Genomic DNA, 23,425 nt, shown 5'->3' on the forward strand with positions numbered 1-23,425 from the left:
GGAGCTCGGCCGGCCGCGGGGGCGGGAGGTCCGGCCCTCCCCGGGGCGCCGGCCGCGCTCCCGCCCGAGCCCGCGGGGAGCTGCAGCGTCCCCGGAGCGCTGCCGGGCAGCGGGGCCAAAGCGGGGCTCCGGGCGTCTCCGAAAGGCCGGCCGCCGGGCAGGGCCCTCCCGCGGTGTCCCCCGAGAGCCTCCCTCCCGCGGGACCCGGGCCCCCTGCCCCTTCGGCCCCGTCCAACGCCCGGCGTCCCGCGGTTCTGCCGTTTCCACTGGGGAACGCCAGGGCCGGGGGCCGGGGCCGGGCCTGCTCCCCCTCGCCTGCGGCTCCACCGCCCCGCTGCCCCCGGCCCCGCGCGTCCTTCCTCCGCCTCCGCCTGCGGGTGACGCCCCGGGCTGGGCGCGAAGGGGCTGCGGGGCCGGGGCTGGCGTAGGGCGGGAAATGGCGGCGGCTCCCCGGCTGCCCCGTCGCCACAGCAACAGCCGCGGGGAAGTTCCCCGCTTCCCCCCGGGGCTGAAGCCCGGGCCCTGCCTCCGCCGGCCGCCACACGCCGCGGGGCGGGACGCCCCTGCACCGATGCCCGGGCCTGCCGAACGCGGCGAAAAGGCCGCGAAAGGCGGGCGCTAGGGCTGGCGGCTGGGCGTGCGGGGCGGCGACCCCCCGGCGGGACCGGCCGGAGCATCCCGGGCGCTCCCCCGCCGCGCTGTGGCTCGGCGGCCCGGCCCCGGGGAAGGGGCGTTGTGGGCACCCACCGGGAGAAAACGGGAACGGGGGAGGATGGCGACGGGCCGGGGGGGTTGCGCGGCGGGGGGCTGGCAGGAGCCGCCGGGCCGGGCCGGGCCCAACCGGGGCCCTCACCCCCGGCCCCGCTGCCGCACCGGGCTGCGCCCTCGCCCCGCCCCCCGCCACGTGCCGAGCCCCGGGGCGGCCCCGCCCCCCGCCCCGCCTCCCCTTGTCCGCACCGGGGCGGAGGGAGCCGCCGCGGAGTGACGTCGCGCGCGCCCAATGGGAAGGCGGGGAGCGGCGGGGCGGGGCGGCGGGCGCGGAAGAGCCAATGGCCGGCGCGGCCCCGCCCCCGCGGCGGCGCGGGGCGTGGCGGCCCCTCCCGCCGCGCTGAGGGAGCGAGCGGCCCGCCCGGCCCGGCCCGGCCCGCCCGGCGCTGCCCGCACCGGCACAGGGTGAGCGGCGGCGGCGCGGGCCCCTTTCCTTCTCCTCTTCTCCCTTCCCCTCACGGGCTCGGGTCCCGGCGCGGCTGCGGGGCGGGGGCCGCCCTGCCCTGCCCTGCCCTGCCCTGCCCTGCCCCGTCCCCTCCCCTCCCCTCCCCTCCCCTCCCCGCCCGGTGGGGCCTGTGCGGGGCCGCCCCGCCGCCCCCCTCCCGCCGGGCGCTCCCCTCAGGGCCGGGGGTTTCCCCGGCCGCGCCCTGCCCCCCCCTCCCCGGTGGGTTTCCATGGCGACACCCCTCCCCGGGCGCGGGGGTTTCCATGGCGACGGCCGCCGCCCCCCGGCGCTGAGCCCCGCCGTGCTCCCGCCGCTCCGAGCCGCCGCCCCGGTGCTGAGGCCCTCTCCCTCTCCCCGCAGCCCCCAGCCCAGCCCAGCCGAGCCCAGCGGGGCCCCCGATGATGCCGGGGGCGCGGGCGGCGGAGGAGCAGCGCCTGGACGTGTGGCGGCCGCCGCCGCCCCAGTGACGGCCCCGCCATGTCGGTGATGGTGGCGAGGAAGAAGGTGGTTCGGAAATGGGAGAAGCTGCCGGGCAGGAACACCTTCTGCTGCGACGGCCGCATCATGATGGCCCGGCAGAAGGGCATCTTCTACCTGACGCTCTTCCTCATCCTCGGCACCTGCGCCCTCTTCTTCGCCTTTGAGTGAGTTCCCCGCGGCGGCCCGGTGACCCCCGGGCCCAGGGACGGGGCTTGGTCAGGGCTCGTCTGCCCGGGGGCCCCGGGAGAGGGAGGGGAGCGTGGCGGAGAGCAGCCTGGCGCGGTGCGGCTCTTTCCGGCGGGGTCTGCCTCTTCACCCCTGGCAGACTGACCCTGGAGGTTCTGGGGGAGGACAGGCCCTGCTGGAGCTTTCCCCCAGCTCTGCTTGCGGCGTGACGCTGGCCCTTCGTCCCTACCGGTTGTGCTTCTGTGTGTTTGGGACTTGCGGTCCCTTGTCCCGAGCACAGCTAGAGGGGATGGGGGTTTGGGGCGAGAGCTCCTCGCCCAGGGATAGCCGGGGTGCAAGGGCACCGCTGCTGCAGCGGCCGAGGCCAGCGCGGGCTGGGCAGCGGGGCCGAGCTGCGTCCCTGCCTGCTGGGTGTGCGTGCAGCCCCCAGCTCGGCCCAGTTAGGGAGGCGATCCAGCCCGAGAATTAAGAAAAAAGGAGTGAGCTTGGTGGCACCGGGGTTTAGCGCTGATCCGACTTGCCCTGCAGCTGCCTGCTAGCTAGGTGTTGCAGAGTGCTGCACTACAGCAGACGCTCCCGTGAGCTGAAGCCCTGGTATTAGAGAGGATCCGGCCACCCTTTTAGATCAGCTCGGCAGCCTAAAGACCTGCAGCCGAAGCCTTGGATACGGCCAAAAGAGCAGGACCTGCCCCCTCCCCACAGCTCTCCCGTGTGAGCTGGTTTGGGGAACTGATCTGGCCTTAGACTAATCCTACAAAAAATAACAAACAAAAAGGAAAAAAAGCCCGTGTTTGCCTGAGTACTGACGTTGTGGGGAGGGGGCAGGACTGCCCCTTTTGCCTGGTTCGAGGATGAGCTTCGATCAGCTAAAGCGCTGTGAAACTTTCCTTCCTCTGTGTCCATCAGCATGTTTATGTTGTTCTTAAGGAGGCAAAGGTCCTAAACGGTGTTGGGTAACAGAAAAGCTCTTTAAGCCGGGAAAGCAAGCGGAAGAAACTGCTCGCTGGTTAAGCCCTGGCTATTCCTCCAGATAAAGCACTCGGCCCAGATGCTGGCGTCCCACACGTCTTCCCCAGACCAGGGAACTTGTCTCAACTTCCCCTGGCCCGGCATTGCTCTCCCTAGCTCCTCTTGTTAGCGGGAGCCTTGGAGAGGGCTTTCTGGAACAGTCTGCTGAGGCTTGCCACATCCCAACAGGAGCGATGAAGTGGCTAATGTCGGGTATCGGTCAGGTATGAGACTGGTTTTTCTGCTTAGTTGTCGTGTAGCTTTGGCGGCAGGTGCCGAACAACTGTAATGCGAGGTGTTGGGGTTCCCGAGTGTGGAAAGCCAACGTTATCCCTGATTCAGTCTGAACTCAAAGGTATGAAATGACACCACTGTTTGTTTTGTTGTTTGGTTTTTTCCCATCTAAAAAATGGGGCTCTTCCTGCCTTGCAGGAAGAATTAATGAGTGTTACTGCTCCAGAAACACTTACTGCGAGGGATAATTGCTCTCACTCCCTGCGGAGCCTGTCCTTAGCAGAAGAGTGAAGCCACATCCCGCTCTGCCACGTTTGCCCTCGCCAGCTGCCCGCCGTGGTTGCGTGGGGCAGAGCGAACCAAGGCCGCCTTTCCAGTCCTGGGCCGCGTCGGCAGAGCGACGGTTAGTTTGGCTGTGGGCGCAGTGGGTACGTGACAGGAAATTCCTCGAGAAGCCCCTTCCCGTGCTCCGGGAGGCAGAGGCCTGTGGAGGGGTCGCTCGCGTCCTTGCTTGCACCGAGACATCCAGGACATGCTTTCTGCGTAGAGCGGAGAGTGGTTCTGCGGGGGCCGCTGGCCCAGGGGAGGTTTTGCTGGGAGCAGAATCATCTCTGAATTTTAGTTAAATCGGCTGAGTGGTTTCGACTGGGGAGATGAGGACAAGTTTGGGAAAATCCAAAATACCCATGTGATTCTCTCAGTGCACACCACCTTAGTGTTTTCTGTTTGAAAGAGGTGGGTTTGTTTTGAAATTGTTTGGGGATTTTTGAATTTGGGATAGGGATGAAATGTTGCCTTCCCAGCCAGAAACACGTCACAATGTCTCTGTTTCACTGACCGAGCTCAGAAGATGAGCAGCTTGGCTGCTCGAGAGCCCTGCTTACCCTGCGTGCCTTCCGTGTGCGTTAGGATGCTTCTGCATAAAGGTCTCAGCCTTTATCTTTTCGCTGTGTTATCCCTTCGTTTCAGCTTTTGGCAGATTCTTTGGCGTTTGCGTGGAAATTCATGGTTTCCCCCTTAAAGTTTGTGCTGCAGAGGAACAATTTGGGTTGTTAGGATCTGGTTTTGGAGAGAAGCAGACCGTGGTGGGTGGAAGAGTCCTTTTCATTCTTGTATGCTCACTGCAGGGGTGCCTGTGTTGTGAATGCTTATTTCGTTCAGCTGAATCACTTGCGCAGTCACACCTTGTCTAAACAAGGCTCGGGGATGCCTGAAGCCAGAAAATGTCTCGCTACACGACAGAGCCAGTGCAGGTTTGATCCTCGCCCTCCAGGCTGCTCTGGCTCGGCTCTGATTACAAACGCTGTCGCTGGAGAGCCGGTGGTGACTGGCATCGCACGTCATGAGATAAGCTGCCGCGTTCCTCGCTGAAAGAGTCCTCCCCAGCCGTGAAATGACAGCCTCTCTGTTTGGGCTGCTGCTGGTGGTATTTTTTTTTTTTTGCCTCCAAGTAGCTCCGATGCCATCGGCTCATCTGCTGTGTCCCCAGTTGAACGATCTGAAGCCACCCAAGCCCTGTGTGGGGGAATTTTTATGTTTTTTTATCCCCTAGACCGCAGAGCTGTGGTCTGGAATCGGGTAAGCCTTTTCACTGGGGAGCAAACAGGACCCAGAGGGCTGACTGAGCTATCAGTGCCGTACCTGGCGATCCGGCTCCTCCCTCCCAGATAAAGCAGAGGGCCGTGGAGCTGTACTGGCTCCTGGGCAAGTGCTCTGCAGCGACCGGAGTCCTCTGCCCAAGGGCACCTCTCTCGCCACCACCTTGGCAGAAAGCAGCTCCGGCTGCTCAGGGGCTGAGGCTGATCCCTGCAGGGTCCGAGTCCTACGTTTAATTGGGTCTACTCTGTGACCGTAACGTGCCACGTAAAATTCTGTTTAATATCCTCTTGGCGTTATTTCAGACACTTATTGTGTATGTCAGCTTTTTGCTTAGTTGTCTAACTACGCTTGCGGTATTCGAGCACGAGGAGAAGCCCAGGTAAAGCACTTACTGAAATCCGTTTGGGAATTAAGATGATGGGATGTAGCGTCCTCTCTCTGGCTGCTGGGGGTTTCCTCGTTGCAGTTTGCCAGCGTGTCTGCAACGGCCCTCCTGAAGTGAGAGTTCTCCATTCAGCTCTCCAAAGCAGCTGCAAGAGAACTGGATTTCTTTTGTCTTCAGCTTTTCAGCACGAACGTTCAACATTTGTAAATGTTACAGGCAAGATAGCGCCTGCAATGCCAGGCTCCTGAGTGCGGAAAGGGGCTGGTGTTTGCTTTTCCAATAACCAAGCATGTTTATCACTTTTTTTTTTTTTTCTACTTTCTTAACTATGTAGAGGTTAAAATTTCTTTGTTTTCTGATAAGTTGAAAAAAACCTATGCTTGACCCTTCGTGTGACTTTATTTATTTATTTTTTCCCCCCAAACCCCAAAGATCCAAGATTTTGCGCTGAAAAAGAGGTGCTTCTGAGATGGCTTTTACCTCTGGTTAGGTCTATGTCAAGCATTGTCAAAACTTACACATGAGTCGATCGGTGCTTTTTAGTAGTTACAGTTTCTCTCGACAGAGGTAAACTTGTTGGTCTCCAGAGTTCAGCTCGTCTTGCTCGCAAAGACGTGTTTCTGGGTGAAGTGGCTGCTCCGGGGTTTCTGAATTGTGTGCCCTTTTTCTCGTACGTGGGCTCCTTTTCAGAAGACGACTTTGCTCTCCCTGCAGCCTGCACGTCCTCTGTGGCACCGCCATTCCCCACACAGATCTCGGAGTGCTCTCTTGCCTGCGCGGAGATTTGAGCATAGCTGGGAAAAGAGCAATAACGTCGGCGAAACGTTTCTGTCTCCTGCCTGAAGTCGGTTGCTGCATCGGTTGGGTTGGAAGCACGTGGCACGTGCTCGTGGTGGAACCGCACTTGAAGTGGGTCTCTAGCGACCATTTTCTGTGTCGCTGCTGACGGATGGGGAGAGTTTCCCTAGGCAGCTCCAGTTCTGCCCGAGGGCTGCTTGGGAAAGGGCCCCGAACTTGTAGCATTGCAGTGCAGCAGTTACCCAGGTTTTCAGAGCAACCGCTTCCACGCTTACCGCAAGTACATCAGCTTCTGGAAATTGTCCCAGGTCTGGGAGATGCAGTTGACTGTGAGTGCTCTGGTGAGGGTCAAACATTTGGTAAAGATACTACTTTGTTTCGCTAGCGTTCGGGATGAGTACAGGGTGTGGTTATGCGTTAGTTTAGGAAATTTAAATAGGTGATTTGCAAGTGAGATGTAAATGAATTATACAACAGAACTTGCGCTGAAGCCTGGGGGGACCTGGCCGTGAGCTGTGCTGCCTGACGGCCGTGGCTGAAGTCCACTTCCATCGGGGCTGGCGTGTTTGTTTTCCCCTTCCTCCAGAGCTTTGCTTAATGTGCTGGTTCCAACACACCTTCCAAAGTGGTCACAAAATAATCGGTCAAGCAGTCCTTGCACTGTAAACTCGTGGCACCTCCCAGCTGCGGCTTCTTGCTCCCCCCCATTCTGATGATCTCTTTGTTTAAGCCTTTCTCACCCCCCAGTCCCCCCCGCGATGATGAGTTGTGATAGTGCTGTTATTGTCTGCTATTAGATGACAAAATGCTCAAGAACACAGATATTGCACTGAGAGTGGAGGAGGAGCAATATCCTTACATGCCAACAGTATGTCTCTGTTGACTCTCAGCTTTCCCAAACAAAAGATCTTTAAAATGTCTGTTACTTAGCACTGTAAATGAACTGCTGAGCGTAATCGTGCTGTAGATGAGGCATAGACTGAAGACTCCCCAGCGCTAGCGAGTACCAAGTCAAAACCTCACGTGGTGGCCTTACCTGTTGCTCAGCTGTTCCGGACGGCGCTTGGCTTTCTCTGCCGTGGCAGGTGCCCTGGGCACGTTCCCTGAAAGACACCTTCCTAAAAGCAAGGCTCCGTCAGTGCAGGGAGGGACGGGAAGCACGCAGTGGGCTCAATGTTGGGTCTTGGGATGCAGTTTCAGTGCGGCGAGGTTTGTCTTGCTCACGCATCTCTGGCCTCGCCTCCAGGCCGTGTTCGTGCTGAGAGGACGCAGCAACGCTGCCAGCCCTGCTACCAGGGGAAGCAGGAGAGCCCTGCTCGGCCCCTGCTGTGCCAGGGCACGTCTGAGTGACGGGTTGAGCGTCCAGCACAGTGCCTGGATGTTTGCTTTGTGCTGGAGGGACGATGACAACAGGAGAATGGCTTCGCTGAGCAGACATCTCATGTGCTTCAGTGAATGGTGGCTGAAGGAGCTAGCGTTAGTACTTCCTTGTACTAACTGCTGAGCGTAATCGCTTCCCCATCAGACAGGAGAGCAGGCAGCTGGAGTTTTCTGGGGCTTTGTCCCTGTCTGCCCCCCTGCCCACCTCTGGGCAGACAGGCAGTCTGTCTGGGATTGCTTCTCTCCCCTCCTGAATTGGGGACCCAACCCGCCCTGTGCCTGTGCCACGCTGGGAGCTGGATGGAAGGGCTGGATACCGGCTGGATGGTGCTGCTTCCCGTGCCACAGCGGGGAGGACGGTCGCACACTCATCTCTTTCATCTCCTAAAATTGCAGGCGTCTTCCCATTCCCACACCACGCTCTGCGATGTGTTGACATCAATCTTGAGGCCACTCTTGCTGTGCCTCGGGGACAGCAGGACTTGTTGCATCCCCAAAGGGCAGGTTTCCTTACAAAGATGCGTAGGAAACGGTCAGCAGGGAGTGCGTCACATCCCACGCTCGTGCTTGTACGCAGATTGAGCGGGGACCGTACCGGTCGCTGCAGGGACTGATCCTGTTTATTCTTGAGTGCCACTGTGTAAAGCTTTCAGGTCTGTGCCTGGGAGAGTACACCCGGCACGGATCATGTGCTTGCAGGTAATAAATCTCTTTGCCGACAGTACACTGAAGAAACTTATAAGGTGTTAGTGTATATCTGAGGCTGGAAGCTCTGGCACAGTTTCAGCTCAGCTTTAGCACAGTTCATGAATCCATATTTTAAGCCCGTAATATGTTCATGTTGTTACAACAGTTATAAAAGCTGTCATGTCAGCTGGACACGGGACAAGCTGCAGCCCTTTGAGGCAGACCGTGTCCAGCTTTTAGAAGAATAAACCCATATTCCTTCCCAAAATGGGATCCAAGGTTTCTGTTTAATCACTGACTGACTTGCAGCTCTCTTTCTAGACTTTGCCCTTGCAAAGGGAAAGCAAAGTTATCTTAGGCTGCCCAAAGGCAGTAAGCTCAGCCCTCTGGCCGCTCAGCCTGGCTCTTCAAATGTAGGCAGGACTCTGCACGTGAACGACTCTAAGGGTTGTGTTATTTCAAGTAACGGCGGAGTTTGTCGTGTCTAAAATTAACAGCGTTGGTTTAGGGGACAGGCCCTGTGCATCGCTGTGGACGCTTCGTGTTGTGGTTGTGGCCAGAGCATGCTGTAGCCTCAGTATACAGCCCTTTCGTACCTTGTTGCACACAGGGGACAGTCGCTGGCATCAAGCAATGGCAAATTAAAGCCTGGTGAGCCTTCCTGCAGCGCACGGTGGGCTTGCAGAATTCGGCGCTGCAAAGGAACCAGCTGGAGCCTTTAACTTAACGCTACGGATGTGGTAGAAATCGCCTTGCTTAGGATGACAGGTCCGCTGGGGAGGATCATCCCATGCCGTTCACCACAGCCTTGCGCTTTCGTGGAGAGCAACTGTGGAGAGCACGGGGGTGGATCCAACCCAGACTCCTGGAGTCAGGGCTTCCTAGAAAGCCGGGGTACCCAGCTTCACTGGGAGGAACCTGGGGAAGCAAGGCGTGCAAGGAGAGGTGAAATTTTGCAGGAGCGTTGGGATTTGGGTGGGGTTTCCCTTAAACCATAGGAACTTCACACCAACATAAATGGGGTTTTCTGAAGGAATTGGGGTAAAATATATTTTGTTTCAGCCCAGCACATCTCTAAACCATGACTTCTGTACAGGCCTTCTGCACGGCCTGCGCTGCAGTGCCCGTGGAGACATGTTTGCGGGTGTCCAGAAGTGACATGGGGCAGAGTGAGATTAATCGCCTTGCTCCCTTTGCACTGCCTCAATCGGCGGGATTAGCAACACAAATTCCACATTGGACCTTTCTGTATTTATAAAGCAAACAAACCTTATGCTGTGTTTCCTCTCTCGAGCTGGGGTTGTCTTGGGGCAGGAGCCTTTCTACTTTATTTGGAGCTTTCGAGTCCCTTACCTCAGAAACGTCAAAGGAAGCCAGACGTCTTGTTGCACGGGAACGTTGCACTTCCACGTGGATCCGTTCCTGAGAAGCACAGGACGCAGTTTATCCCTGGAAAGTAATTTCTGCGGTACTGGAAGCTGCTGCCTATTCCCACCGTTCCGATGTGCTTCTGTGCCTTCTGGCTCCAGTGGTGGGCTCTCAGACCAGGCCTTGGGTGCTTCTCCTAGAGGCATGGCCCGTCCCTTGGCAGAGGGCTGCAGCGGGTGTCCTCTAGGCAGGACCCCTCTAGCTGGCTGGTTGTGTTTCTAGTGTTGCCCGTGACTCTGAGCAAAATGGGAGCTGGAAACGAAACAAAATGCTGGAAAGCATGCTGTGCCTGGCTGGTTAAAAACATGGTGGTACTTTGATCGTGGCTGGTCGTTAGAGCTGCCCCAGGGATGTTTCCCTGTGGTGGTGGGATCAGAACGAAGTGCTGAACAGCCTCTCTTCTCCAGATGTAACCAGTGTTCAGAAAAGTCTGGACTCTGATGCCTTGCCAGGCTCTCAGGCCCTGGCTCAGGCAGACCTTGCGGTGGTCTGATTCATCGCCTCCCGACGTTTCTCTGCAGGTGTCGGTACCTGGCAGTCCAGCTGTCCCCAGCCATCCCCGTGTTTGCCGCAGTTCTCTTCCTATTCGCCATGGCCACACTCCTACGGACGAGCTTCAGTGATCCTGGGGTGATCCCGAGAGCCCTGCCTGACGAGGCAGCCTTCATCGAGATGGAGATTGGTGAGTGCGGAGCCAGCTGAGCTGGTGATGGCTGGAAAAGCCTCTGTATTTCTGGTGTATCCACAGGTTACATTCTCTGCAGAGCCTTTCTTCCCGGCTGGCCCTCCAAAAGTGAGGATTGCCCCAAATGGGGCATCTTACCACCTGCTGGCTAATCCTGCTTGGCTGAGTCTCAAAAAGATGGTGCAATGTACCTGCTTCCATTTCTGGGAACCTTTTCACCTGCTGTTTTCTCTCTTGTAGCTGTGTACATACAAACTCAGTTTGCTCTTGGGAAGGGGTGCAGGAAGCTTGGTGTGGGCCCCTTGATCCTTCAGGTAGAGAGGAAGTTTGGTGGATGCGGGTCTGTACAGGGACACCCCCCCGGCCCCTCTCAACACGCCCATGAAAACTCTGGCATCCCCTTTCCTGCCTCCAAGCTGCCAGGTTGGCTCTGAACCGTGCCAGCAGAGCTGTAGCCGCTGGCTCCAGACCCAGCAGACTCTGATCTCACTGGTAGGAAAAGCAGGAAGGCGAGTTGTCGTTCTAGGCCTGTCATGTTGTAGCAGCAGGTCTGATCTCTGCTTGGTTCTCTCCCTCAGAGGCCACCAATGGGACCGTGCCACAGGGTCAGCGCCCGCCCCCGCGGATTAAAAACTTCCAGATCAACAACCAGATAGTGAAGCTGAAGTATTGCTACACATGTAAGATCTTCCGTCCGCCCCGTGCCTCTCACTGCAGCATCTGCGACAACTGTGTGGGTGAGTAGAAGAGGCCGTGCCTGCTCCTGCACCCGGCTGTTAGGTGAGCGCCTTTGGAAGAGACCAGGTGAAGATCTGCACCCGCTTTTGCTCCGTATCAGGTCTCACACTGCGCCTGCTGAGCGAGTCCAGAACGGTGTTGTGTGAACAGACGGGGACAGTCTGCCTCATCTTAAGCTCAAGGAGCTTGAGATTTGCTCAGAACCTGAAGCCAGATGGTTCATCTTTGCCAGTACTTCTTTGGCAATAACTAGTCTAACATAAGTCTAACTTGTCCATGTAAATGTGCAGTCCATTTCTGAGTTTCGCTGAACTGCTGGCCTTGCTGGGCTAGAGGGTTCTAGTGGAGAGCTGTGTCTTGTGTGAAAGCAGCTCCTAGCATCAGCATGGAAATTCTGCCGTTATGTTGAGTGCCCCTGTTTTTTTGTTCCCCTTGCTGCATAGCAGAAGCTCTCTTAGCCCTTTTGCTTAACATAATTGGCTCGTGCTCAGCATCCCTTCTCAAGGAAGAAATCCCGTTCTTTGGGATCCCTCTCTTCCTCTGCAGGTTCCCAGCTCTTTGAGTGTTTATGCAGTCCCTTGAACCCTCTTCTAATTATTCCAGTAGGAGTAAAGTGGCACATGGGTTAGATAAGAACTTCTGAACCCCCACGCCTTCATCTAACCTGTGTGCTGCTTTAGTAAAAGCTGTTATACCTCAGGTCTCTGGGAGAGAAGATGTGTATGGGGCCAAGCTCTTAAACTCTATCTTAATGTGCAAAACCATGCGTTAGTAAAACAGTTTTGCACTTTCTTACCTGGCCTCCCCTTCTGGAAGGGGGCCGTGATATGGGGCCCTGAGTTAGCAGAGGGTTGGACTTGATGGCCCAGGGAGTCCTTGTCAGCCTTGGAAATTTTTGAGTTCGGGGCACAGGAGTGAGCGTCTGGAGGCAGGCAGGACCGTGCTAGAGCAGCACTGATCTCCATCTTCGCTTTCACAGAGCGCTTCGACCATCACTGTCCCTGGGTGGGCAACTGCGTGGGGAAGAGGAACTACCGCTATTTCTACCTCTTCATCCTCTCGCTCTCACTCCTCACCATCTACATCTTCACCTTCAACATAGTCTACGTAGCACTGAGTGAGTCTAGCTGCGGAGAGGTGGATGGCTGGGCTGGCTAAGGGTGAGGGGGGATACAGATGGTGTTGCGAACCCAGGAGTGGGAGAGGGAACTGGACTCGGTGTGATGTTCCAGAGAAAAAATCTCTCTCTCTTTGTATTGCCAGAATCTCTGAAGATTGGGTTTCTGAACACGTTGAAGGAAACCCCAGGGACATATCCTTCCACAGTGTGGAGGGGTTGGCTTCTCCAAAGCTGGGGGTCAGCCCGAGCTGCATTACGGAGGGACTGGAGTCTTGATGCCCCGGCTTCTCTAAGGAGTCTTTCAGGGCGTTTTCCCCCATGATTACAAGGCGAGGAGCAATTTTGTGGCTTTTGGGAGGAGGGTAAAACAGAAAACCAGGTCTAGGAGAAGAAGAGAAGTTAGGGTAGTGTGCCCGGGGGTAGTGACACAGCTGGGGTGGGACTGTTCCCAGGCTGTTCCCAGTCCTTAACTGTTCTCACTGTACTGGAGGTGCTCATCTGTTTCTTCACCCTGTGGTCGGTGGTGGGGTTAACCGGGTTCCACACCTTCCTGGTGGCACTGAATCAGACAACCAACGAAGATGTAAGTAGAATCTTTCTGTTCCTCTGAGCCACCTCCGTTTCTTGTCGCTTCCTCGGTGTGTCACGGCTGCGTCCATCTTGCGTGCCCTGCAGGCTGAGGCAGGGCTCCGTGGGCTGGGGGCGGGTGTTGGTGGAGCAGACCTGAGCTTGTGCCCTGACTGTTGCAGATTAAAGGGTCCTGGACTGGGAAGAACCGCGTGCAGAATCCCTACAGCCATGGCAACATAGTGAAGAACTGCTGTGAGGTGCTCTGTGGGCCTCTGCCCCCCAGGTAAGCTCTCGAGGGGCAGCCCTACCATTCTTGCCCCCAGAGCCCAGTGCAGAACCCTGATGAGCTCTCCTTGCTTGGGTACAAGACCTGGCTACTCTTCTGATGGCACCGTGTGTGTTGAGGGCTTCTGGAGAGCACTTGGGACACGGCTGGATGCTCTGGGGAGGAAGGTCTTGTGTTGCCTTCCTTGCATATCTTCAGTGATTCAAGCTTGTGATGTGCTCCCTATCACCGTGTGCTTGGGAAGCCGGTGGAGGAGTGGCTCTCCTTCCCTGCACAGCGTATGGAGCGGAGGCTCTTTCCAGGGCGCTCGTTTCAGTGGGCTCCCACCCTCTGAACTGGGCTGCTCTCCAAGGGGCTTGATTTTCACAGGAGGATTTTCACATAGGCACTGTAAACTAGGTTTGGGCTGTGCACAGCTTGTTTTGGAGAGGAACCCCTTCCCCTGACGTTTGTCTTCCACGAGCAATTTTCCTGCCAGGAAAAGAAGTCGGCTTCAGGGGAGGTGTGGGTTGCTGACGGTGTGATTCTGTTCTTGCAGCGTCTTGGACAGACGGGGCATCTTGCAGCAAGAGGAGAGCACAGCTCAGGAGGAGTCGTGCCCACGGGGGCCCAGCACTCAAGAGCCCACCGCTGCTCAGGGCCCCGGTGGGCAGGCAGAGGAGAGCAGCGCTCAGCAGAAGGAAGGCAGCCTTCCTCACCTGAGTGCCGTGAGTGATTCCCTCTGTGTGGGGGGTGAGTGGGCTGCACCTGCTTGGAGTTGCTGGTGCTTTGGGCCAGCAGAGAGAAAGCTGACAGTGTGACTTAGCAGGAACAAAGCGACACTTGGGGCTTCGCTGAGAGGCTGCTGATGAAAAGCCTGTTGTGCTTTGGCCCTGGAAGCCAGCATCTCTCTGGAGCTGGCTGGGAGGGTGCTGGGCTCCTCTGACTCCTAGGTGAACCTCAAAGGAAATCACAGCTGGCTGTGGCTTTGGAGATGTCAGTCCTGCTGTGAGAGCACCCAGGAGCTGGCACCTACGGAGGCTAGGAGGGGGGGGAGATCGCAGGCATTTTGTTTTGGCGCTAAGAGCAAGCTGAAGGGTTGTCCCTGGGAAGGGCCCTGGCAGATGTGGGATCTCCGTCCTTGGGGAATGTCATTGCCCCACTGCATATGGCCCCGAGCAGCCTGCTCTTTGAAATTAGCCCCGGTTTGAGGATATGGTTGAACAGGAGACCTCCAGTTCACTTCCCGCTTCCCACTTTAATTATTCTGTGAACATGGTGGGAAATGGCTGGGCCTACTCCTGCTTGGCCACAAGCTGCCTGTTTCTCTGGTGGAAACAGTCCAGACCACTTCTGCTGGAGCAGTCCAATGCTCCGCATCTTCATGAAGCTGCTGTTTTGCCTGTTTGGTAGCCCCTGGTTTCTCCTTTTCCCAAGCACAGCTGAGACCTCTGCCTGGTGGAGCTGGAGGCAGGAGCAGGGCAGCAGGGCCAGGTGTCTGCGTGCTCAAACAGTTGCTCTGTATTGGGATGTATTCATGCAAGTCACTGCTGTCTTCTCTCTCCAGGTCCCTGTGCCATCCCTGAGCAACGCTGAGATGCCAGAGGAGAAGCAGCTAACGTCTGGGGAGCTCCCGGTCCCATCCCAGGACGCTGGGCAAGCAGAGCACTAGCCTCTGCTTGAAAGGGAGAACTTTCTTGTTTTGTCTAATCAAAGCTGGAAGTGATTGAGGAGAGGAGGAGATGGGCTGGATGGCAGGCAAACGATTCCTCATGGCCATTTTGCTTTAGTCATTATTCACCTCGATGCGCAGGCGGTGCGGGCTGGCGCTGGCCTTGCATGGTGTCAAAGGATAACGAGCGTGAGTGGCCCGCCTTGGTCACCGAGGGGCACTCACCACCACTGGGGCTGGTCTCCCTGCAGGCCGAGGCAGGACCTCTTGCTCTGCAGGTTGTCCTGAATGCTAAATACCGGCTCGGTGGCCGGGGCTGTCCCTCCGTCTGGCCCCGACTGTCTGGCGAGACGACTTGTGGTCAAGCAGCTCAGAAGCGACGTTAGGGTCGGCCTGCTCCCTACTGCTGAGGAATCCTGATGGGAAGGGGAAAGCAATTTATGGCAGTAGCGTCCTCCCTCCCCTCCTCCCTCCTTCCTCTAATCTGTGGCATTGTTTTATTGGTTAACGTGGCAGGGGTTGTCGGGAGACATTTTGGTGTCAAAAGGGCCAAAACAACGGGGAAGGTGTTCTGCTGGCAGCGGTTTTTGAAGTAGCTTCCGTCCCGTGCTCCTTCTTTTCATGTGACTTAGCCGGCACGAGAGCAGTCATGGCGGGGCCCTCCTTCCCATCCGTCCCCGGGGCTCACGCCTAACTGGGGGCTCGAGGGAAGGAGCGGGGCAGCCCGTCTTCCTGCCGCTTGTCTCCGTGTCAGCCGCAGAGCGGTTGTGCAAGGGGTGTATCAAGCTGCAGGGGAGGGTCTGCCTGTGCCACTGCCTCTCCAGCTAGCGCCGGGGCTGCGTTTGCTCCCGGGTGCCTGTGCCGAGCACAGGCGTGCCCTCCCCTTGCCTGCCAGGCTGTGGCACACCGCTCGGCCGCTGCTCCGCAGAACCTCAGCCCCGATTCTGCGTCGTGTCCCCGTGTCCCCCCTGCCTTGCCCTGCATTTCTCAGCCATCCTCGACTGGCTTTCAGAGCCTTGAATCTTCCCCTGGGCTTTGCTTGGCTGTCCTGGCACTGGCTGTGCGGTGTCGGCCATCTGCACCTCCTCGGCAGAGGAGGGAGGAGAGGCCAGGGCCAGGAGGCGGTGGGAGACCTCTGTGCTGCCGCAGGGCTTCTCTTCCGCTCTGTGCTCCCTGTCCTGCGCCTGGCAGCCGGGCTGGGAAGAGCCTCATGTCTGCAGGGTCCTTGCAAAGGCCGGCGATGGAGGGAAGGCCGTTTTGTGCCCTGGCAGCTCTCCATCCCGTGCCGTGAGTGCTGGGTACTTCTGTGCCTCCCTGCAGACATGTGGTGAGTGGGTGGCAGGCAGAGGATGGCCTGCCAGGGCAGTCCTGCTTGTTTCTCTGTGATGCTCCTGCCTGGCAGCGTGAAGTTGCTGCTCCTCCTTCCCTGGCCTCATATGCCATCCTGCTTTCGACAGTGGCGTGGAGCAGAGCGAAGCGGGGAGCCTTGTCCCTCCGGAGCCTGATGTGTGCCTCCCAACTCGCTCCTCATCCCTGGCCCCTCGCAGCGTTGGCCCGGGCCGTGCCTGGCAGCGGTGAAGTGGTATGAACGTGGTGACCGGCGCTGCCCCCCCTCCCGTGGCACCGGGGTCTCCTCTCCCGGGTGAGAGGGCAGAGCTGCCGCCCTGGGCTCCGGCAGCGGGTGCACGGTTGCCCCGCAGCTGCCTTCAGCTGCTCCAGGGAAGGAGCCCCGGCCTCCCACTGCCCGCGGGGCCGGAGCTGCCCGGCTCGCAGCCGCTGCCACCCTGCAGCCAGACCTGGCCCCTGCCCCCGGGGCAGGGGGGGTCCTGGGACCAGCCCCGGGCCGCTGCGCCTGGCCCCGAGCACGCCCCGCCGGCCGTGGGAGCCGCCCCTCCTCTCCCACCCGCCCCAACGCGCTACTGACCAAATCTCAAACTCGTTGTGGAAAAAGTGTATTTTTTGGTTTTACTAATCTATTTTCTAACGCGGTGTGTCGAGTGCTGCCTGCTGGGGCCGTCACGGGTGCTGCCTGCACCTGTGGTTCCTGTCTGCTCTGTTCAGGTTCTCCGTGAAGGAAGTGGGGGTAGGGCGAGGGTTGGGGTTTCTTTTTTTTTTTTTTTTTTTAATTTTTATTTTAAAACAATGAAGGAAACTTAATTGGTTTGAAAAATGGCTGAGCTGTAGCCTCTGCCTCTGTCTGTGCCTCCCCAAGCCGCCTGCCCCTTTACCCTTCCCTGTGGCTTTCCAGCCTCTACATCTCACGCTTCCAGGGTGTCTTATCTGCGTTGTCTTATTTGCGTCCTGCTGTCCCCCCATGGTGGGTGAAGGGGGGATCTCGGTGCGCAGATGCTGCAGCCTGGGCTGGGCAGCGACAAACCCCGGGCGGGTGCCGCCGGGGAGCGTCCTGGGAAGCTTTCCGTTCCCTGCAGATCCTGCTCCCTCCCTCCCCGAGCCTTCCCGGCAGGTAGGAAGCAGGCTGAAGGCCAGAGTGAAACGGGCTTGCACGCTTTTATTGATATCGAGCGCAAAGGGACAAACTGGGTGCCCAAAGGCCGATGCTGCAGCGCAGGAGCTGGAGCCGGTCACGCGCAGCAGCGAGAGCTGGGCTGAAGGGGGCCGGGGTGGGCACCCCGAGCCGGGGCCCAGCCTGTTTACTTGGCTACCCTGCGCTCCCCTTGCCGTGCCTGCCCCTGCCTCGGCTCCTGCCCGCACCGGGAGGCTCTGCAGGGCCCTGGCTGGGCTGCAGCTCCCCTGCCCCTTCCCGGGGGTGCTGGGGGTGGCAGGGCGCTTGCTCCAGCTCCCTCTCGTAGCCCCCGTGGACCGGGCTTGGTGGCAAGCCGCGGGCAACCTTTGGGGCTCCCCTTGAGCCGAGGGAGGGGGCTTGCGGTGCCCTTGCTGGGCTGCTCTCAGCTCGGCTGAACCTCTCCCCCACAACCCAAACTTCCCAGCAAACCTTTCCCTGCCTGCCCTGGCTCCGCGAGGAAGATGCTGGAGGAAGGCGGCGCGGGCGTCCTCCCTGCCAGCGAGGAGCTCCCCGTCCTCGCAGGCTGCTGCGCGCTCAGCCCAGCAGGCGAGGGCTCCGGGAGGAGCTCTTAAAGCTGTGGATAAAGTGGGGCAAACCCAGGAGAGGCAATCCAGGCCCGCGGCGTCTCGGCGGGGAGCGCGGTGCCGCAGGGCGCCCGGAGCACCCGCAGCGGTGCAAGGCAGCGCAGTGCAAAACGTCCCGGGGGCAGCAAACGGGGCGCCGAGGGCTGAGCCGCCTGCAGCCGCGCGGAGCCCGCGCGCGGCGCGGGGGGCCTGCGCCGGGGTCGCGGGGGTCCCGCTGCCGGGGCTCACCTGCTTCCCCCGCGAGCAGCCGGCCCCTCCGGTCCGGACCCGCTGCCGGGCCAGGGTGGGAAGCAGCCGTGGGCTGCGCCCGTCGGCGGGGCAGTGCTGGCAGGCAGGCCGGGCTCAGGAGGACTCCGCCAGGGAGAGAGCCCGCAGCTGCCCCTTGGGGCCCCCCAGCTCGGCCTCATCCCGGTTGCCGTCTAGGGCCTCCGAGCCCTCGAAGCAGCCCGAGTCCCGGGGAATGTCCCCCTTGGGCTCCGAGGGGGAAGGCTGGGCTTCGGAGCTGTCGCCTTCCTCCGCCTCGCTCGCTGCTGGCAGGGACAGGATGTGGTGTTAGCAGGCAGCGAGGCCGCTGCTGGGGCTGCCCGGCGCGGGGGCCGTGGGCAGCGTGGGGGGCCTCCCCCCGCCCCGCTCCCCGCTCTTACTGTCGTAATCCAGGAGGAGCTCGGCGGCCGTCAGCAGCTTGGCGCGGTGCTGGGGGTCCGTGATGTTCAGCTCGTTGAGGTGGGTCTCCCGCAGCTCCTTGAAGTCCTCCAGCGTCTGGTAGCCGTTCAGCAGCAGGGTGGAGGTGTGCTCCTGGGGCGGGAGGGCAGCGCGGCGGAGGGGTGAGCGGAGCGCGGCACGGCTGCCCCGGCTCTCTCCCCCTGGCCCTCGGTGCTAGCCGCGTGGCTCCTGGCTCTCGGCGCAGGTCCACGGCAGGCGCTTGCCCGAGCACCGTCCAGAAAAGCCCCGTGTCCCCTCTGCCGCCCCAGTGGTGCTCGGGTGCTCAGCGGAGGGATCCACGGGGACGGGGGATAGCGGAGGGCTGCTGGGGAGCGGAGGGGAGGGTGGTCCCGCTGCTGGCACTCGGGGCTCGTGCTGGGTGCCGCTGTCCCCCCACGGGCCCCCGTCCCTTACCTGCAGGTTGATGCGCTCCAGCAGCTCGTGGAGGGTCTTGGGCTTGAGCCGCTTGCTCTTGCCAGGGCCCCGGCTCTTGCGGGCAGGGGCCGTCTCCTCGGGGATGACGTCCACGTAGATGAACTTGAAGGAGCCCACCCTGTTGTTGAGCAGCCCGGTCCAGGTGCCCACGGGCGGCTTCTCGATGATGCCGATGATGTCCCCTTTCTGGGCCGAGAGAGATGGGGGTGGAGGCAGGCGCAGACTTGGGGACGGCGGGGGGACCCCCCCCGGCCACCCTCCCTCCCCAGGGCCCGCACGCTGGTCCTGCCCTTCGCCCCAGCTCTCCCCAGCCCCGGGCTGGCCCTGCTGTGGCTCACCCGCAGCTTCAGCGAGTCCTTGTCGTAAGGGCTGGGTGTGAAGTCGGTGTGGACGCGGGCCCGGCCGCAGAAGGGGCCGGTGTAGGCTGGACCGCTCTCCTCCAGCCGCAGGCTGTCCCGATTGCCGCCCCCGGGGCCGGGGCTGGAAACCTCGCTGCCTGCGGAGGGGAGGGGAGGGAGGTCAGGATGTGCCCGGCTGCGGGGCGAGGGGCCGGGGTCCTGCTGGGGCCAGGCTCACCGCTGGACAGCTGGCGGCCGAGGGATGGGTGCCCGTCTTCCTCCGTCTCCAGGTAAGACAGGGGCACCTTTTCGTGGCTTGGCTCCTCCGTGCTGCCGGCTGGGGACGGGGGGCACGGGGACCCCTCCTCCTCCATGTCTCCCTGCCGGGGGGACCCGGGTCAGGCCAAGGGAGGGGGAGCTGCCCCCGCCTGCCCGGGCCCCCCGCTCACCTTCCCCTCGGCCAGGGCTTTCACGGCCATCCTGCCCATCTTGCGGTTCATGGTGCGGGAGATGACGGCCCGCCACTTCTTGCCCAGCTTCATCCCGCTGCTCCGTGCAGCATCGTCGGGGCCGGCGCTGCTGGACTCGTTCTCGGGGATCTGGCCGAGGGACGGAGAGTGAAGGCAGAGCCCCACCTCCCCACCCCGGGCAAACCTCGGCCGGGCCACGCAGGGCTGCAAGACTCCTTGGGGAGCGAGACCCCAAATCCCTGCTGGTGCTGGAACCCCTGGGGCTGCCCCGTGGCACGTGGGCCACCAGTAGGACCAGGAGTCTGGGGAGACAGGCTCCGAAAAGGGCCGTGCCCGCTGGGAAGGTGGTCAGGGGGAGCGGGACGTGGCAGGGGGGCCGGGCACTCACATTCTCCTCCAGGCTGAACTCCTTCTCGCTCGGCACGGGGGAGCTCACTTTGGACTTGGCGAAGTCCTTGAAGCTGCTGGAGCGCTGGAGGGAGAGCTGGGGGAGAGGGGAAGGGGTGAGGGCTTCTCCCTGCGCCCGCCCTGCCCTCCGGCAGCCGGGCCCCTCGGGTGCCCTGGCTTGCCCAGGGCGATGCCGGTGCTTGAAGAGATTTTTTGGCTGGCACAGCCTCGCCCTTCGTGCCCCCCCACCCTCCAAGAGCTGCCACGGGTTGCGAGCCCCCTGGCACGCAGAGGCCCGGCATCGCTCTCGGTGCAGGCGCGGCCGCTTGGCACAGCGTTCCCGGGGCCGGGGCTGCGCAGCGCGGTGCCGCTCGGTGCTGCTGCGGACTGAGCAGCGCCGAGAGCCCCGGCTCCGGCACCCGCCGCGGGCGCTCCGGCGCGGAGCCTGGCACTGCCGAGCTGGGAGCAGCCCGGGACCGCGCCGCGCTGCTGTCGTGGCGCGTGGGCCGGGCCCTTGCTGGGAAAACACAGGGGCTCTGCAACGCGGCCGCTCCGCTCAGCACCCAGACGTGGGCCTGCTGCGCTGGCCCAGCCCCTGAGCCAGGGATTTTGGGAGCGAGGGCAGAGCGGGACCTGCCTCGTGTTCAGTCCTGCTCCTGCGGTGGCTGTGCCGTGGGTCGGTCCCTCCCTTCCCTGCGAGTGTCTGACGGCTAAAGGCTGTTCTCAGCGGCTGACAGCATGAGTACGGCCATGCCCGTGCCCGCTGCCCTCACGTTCAGCTCCAGGCCTGAAAATTGCCCATGTTTTCTGCCTGCGAGCATCATCCCACAGCTGGGAGAGCCCCTCCCCTGCCGGCATCGCCAGCAAGCTCAGCCCTGGCTTGGTGCCAAAGCCACCGAAGCGGGTTTTGGATCTCGGTCCTGGTGCAACCCTCCATCGCTGCCTCTTCCAGTCTGCCCTGTGCCCCGCTGCCTGCCTCCCTGGCTCTCCTTCCCTCCTCTCTGTGTCCTTGGGTGCCTGTCCCACGCAGGGAGGGGTTCCCCGTGCCGGAACCGCCTTCGTTGCCGGCCAGCCAGGGTCCGTGCACGGCCACACGGTCCTGCTCTCCCTCATCCCCGCATGCCCAGCACCAGCGCTGCTCTGGGAGCCGGCTCACATGCCAGGGCTGGGCGAGCTCAGCTCCCGGCCGCCGGCACGCTCGGAGCGCGCACCGCGGTGCTCGGTCTTGCCTCGACCGCAAACGCAGCAATTTCCTTTCTCAAGTCGCTCTGCCCGCCCCGGGCTCCGAGGCAGCTGAGGCCCTTCCCAGCCCCTGCTCAGACACGGCCCCGCGCCTTCCCCTCCTCCTTCTCCTTTTTATCGACTTGACTGAGCATCCTTTATTACTTGTTTTTGCCATTTTCTTACAGAAGGCTGGCTCGGAGGAGGGCGACCCGGCTCCATCCCCGCTGGGGCTTTACTTAGCAGGACCAGCTCGGCTGGTGCATCCATACAGCGGAGATGCTGGCGGTTTGCCCCGCTCCAGCACCCCTGAACCCACCAGACCTGGGCGACTTGAACCCCTCGGGTCTCCCCCTGCACCCTTCAGATGAAACAACTTCGCCCCCCGTGCCCCCCCCCCCCCCCCCCCCCAGCTGGAGAAGCCGCTGCCCTGGGGCTGGAGGAGCCGGGGGGGTGCGAGAGCAGCGGGGGAGAGCCCGGCAGCGGGGGCCCTGGAGCTGGGGCAGCCGGCCCCCGCCCGGGCAGCGTGGCAGCGAGAGGGAAGTGAGAGCGGCTGTGGCTGGGCAAGGGCAGGGGATGCCCGCCGGGGCCTGCCGGGCTCGCTGGGCCCCCCCTGGCACAGGGAGGGGGGGGCTTCACCCAGGTTTCCCCTGGGAGCTTCCCAGCACGGAGGAGCCGCCACGGCGTGTAGCTCTGCCGGGATGTCCGCCTGCCGCGGGCAGGACCGCGGCACCAGGCGCCGTCCCCCCGCTCCCCTCGGTGGCTCGCCGTTGCCGAAGCCAGCCCACCAGGGCCCGGCGAGAGCCGAAGCGCCGGCTGGCGCGAGACCCGGCAGAGGGGCCGGTCGTGTCCCCCGCCGGTGGCCGCAGCCCTCCAGGCAGGGTGGCACATGGCCCTGCTGGTGCCGGGGGCTCTCGAGAGGCCGCAGTGCTGGTAGCCGGTGCTGCCGGTGTCTCCCAGCACTCGGCGCGGTGCTGCCGGAGGAAGCGGCCAACGCATGTGACGGAGCTGCAGCCTCGCACTGCCTCGACCGCAGACACCTTGCTGCGCGGGCCGGGCTGGGAGCTGCGCGCCCGGCACCGCAGCCGTCCCCCACCCCCAGCAGGAAACAGCAGGCGGCCGCCCACGCTGCGGGGAGCCCACGGGGAGGGGGAGCCACTGCCCCCCCCCCAGCAGAGCCCCACGGGTCCCACCAGCTCCCCGGCTTAGCACCCACACTGACCCCGGGGGTCCGTGCATCCCGGCCGCCCGCCCCACCGGTCCGCAAGGCAGGGTGGGAGCAGGGCGCGGGACAAGGCCGGCACCACGCGCCGGCCAGGCCACGGTGGCCGGCGGTGGCAGGGGCTGCCTGCTGGCCGTGCTGCCCCCAGGCCCCGCGGGGCTCTGCCCCACGGCTGCCCCAGCCCCCTGACACCAGAGCTTCCTGCTCAGCATCCCACGGGCAGCCCGGGCTCGTCCGGCGCTGGGCGTGCAGGGACACCCGTGGGTGCTGACGGCAGCCGGGCGCCGCCAGCGCTCACCTTCTTGTGTCCCGGCTCCTTCTCACCGGCGTTGGAGGGCTTGCGGCGCAGCATGGCGCTGGGGCCCGGTGGCAAGGGCGCGGTGTTCGGGCAGCGCCTGGCACGGCACGTACCGAAGCACCGGCACCGAGGCCGGGAAGCACACAGGAAGCCGGCGGTCACATGAGAGGTGCTTGCAGTGGCGCGGCTTGGGGTGGCTGGCGGATGCGCAGGCTGGGGCAGGAGGAAGGAAACCCTCCACGAAGCTGCTGCCCTGCCTGGGGCCCCCGGGGCAGGGATGCCTGCCTGCACCCTGCCACCCCTCGGCAATGCTGCCGCCCCTCGGTGACGCTGCTGGCGGGCGCCGTGTCCCCGCCGTGCAAAGGTTGAAGGTCCCCAGCCCCTCCGCCGTGCCCGCTCCCCGTGGCCGCTCGTTCTCCCTGCCGGCACGCGATGGCCAAGCCCTCTGTGTGACGCGCGGTCCCCTGCGTCCCCTGCCATCCGCAGGTCCTCCTGGCTGGGCATCAGCCCGGGTGGGACGTGCGCGTTGGCACCCTGCCACCGGCACCGGCAGGGCAGCGGGGATGGCCCCGGTCGGGCCGGCTCCTCCGCGCCCTCTTGCTCCGGTTCCCCCCGTCTCTGCTCCCGAGAATTAAAATCTGCCCTGAATCTGCCTCCTCGCTGCCGGTGCTGACTTGGCCACCCCAGGGCAGGGCAGATGGCACGGGCCGGGTGACACATGTGGGGCCAGGGGCCACGTGGGGGCCGGCCGCCGGCCCCACACCAGCCAGCGAGGCAGCGGACGGGCTGGCAGCAC

The 23,425-nt window shown here is 62.0% G+C and overlaps 2 protein-coding genes across 2 annotated transcripts; one reads left to right on the forward strand and one right to left on the reverse strand.

Moving 5' to 3' along the window:
* Positions 1-1,047: 1,047 nt before the first annotated feature.
* Positions 1,048-15,034, forward strand: ZDHHC9 (zDHHC palmitoyltransferase 9). Its single transcript, XM_075512990.1, has 10 exons — positions 1,048-1,173; positions 1,574-1,857; positions 9,920-10,080; positions 10,662-10,820; positions 11,801-11,938; positions 12,085-12,138; positions 12,427-12,524; positions 12,691-12,794; positions 13,336-13,504; positions 14,344-15,034. Exons 2-10 carry the CDS (start codon positions 1,691-1,693, stop codon positions 14,446-14,448), a joined length of 1,155 nt encoding a protein of 384 aa, XP_075369105.1. The 5' UTR covers positions 1,048-1,173; positions 1,574-1,690; the 3' UTR covers positions 14,449-15,034.
* Positions 15,035-17,666: 2,632 nt separating this feature from the next.
* On the reverse strand, positions 17,667-22,748 carry SASH3 (SAM and SH3 domain containing 3). The gene is made up of 8 exons (XM_075513070.1): positions 22,630-22,748; positions 19,890-19,985; positions 19,481-19,630; positions 19,270-19,411; positions 19,032-19,189; positions 18,673-18,879; positions 18,201-18,351; positions 17,667-18,086 (listed from the first exon to the last, which is right to left on the reverse strand). The coding sequence occupies exons 1-8, from the start codon at positions 22,681-22,683 to the stop codon at positions 17,899-17,901; spliced, it is 1,146 nt and encodes a 381-aa protein (XP_075369185.1). The 5' UTR covers positions 22,684-22,748; the 3' UTR covers positions 17,667-17,898.
* Between the last annotated feature and the right edge of the window lie 677 nt (positions 22,749-23,425).

The sequence above is a fragment of the Mycteria americana genome, chromosome 10 (genome assembly GCF_035582795.1).
Source record: "Mycteria americana isolate JAX WOST 10 ecotype Jacksonville Zoo and Gardens chromosome 10, USCA_MyAme_1.0, whole genome shotgun sequence".
NCBI classification, from domain to species: Eukaryota; Metazoa; Chordata; class Aves; order Ciconiiformes; family Ciconiidae; genus Mycteria; species Mycteria americana.

Coding starts and splice junctions, on each gene's coding strand:
- ZDHHC9 (XM_075512990.1), top strand. CDS start 1,691: ATGTCGGTGATGGTGGCGAGGAAGAAGGTGGTTCGGAAATGGGAGAAG. Junction 10,821..11,800: donor CATCTGCGACAACTGTGTGG/GTGAGTAGAAGA, acceptor TCGCTTTCACAG/AGCGCTTCGACCATCACTGT. Junction 12,139..12,426: donor GGAAACCCCAGGGACATATC/CTTCCACAGTGT, acceptor TTCTCACTGTAC/TGGAGGTGCTCATCTGTTTC.
- SASH3 (XM_075513070.1), bottom strand. CDS start 22,683: ATGCTGCGCCGCAAGCCCTCCAACGCCGGTGAGAAGGAGCCGGGACAC. Junction 19,190..19,269: donor CGGCCGCCAGCTGTCCAGCG/GTGAGCCTGGCC, acceptor TCCCCTCCGCAG/GCAGCGAGGTTTCCAGCCCC. Junction 18,087..18,200: donor GCTCCTCCTGGATTACGACA/GTAAGAGCGGGG, acceptor TGTCCCTGCCAG/CAGCGAGCGAGGCGGAGGAA.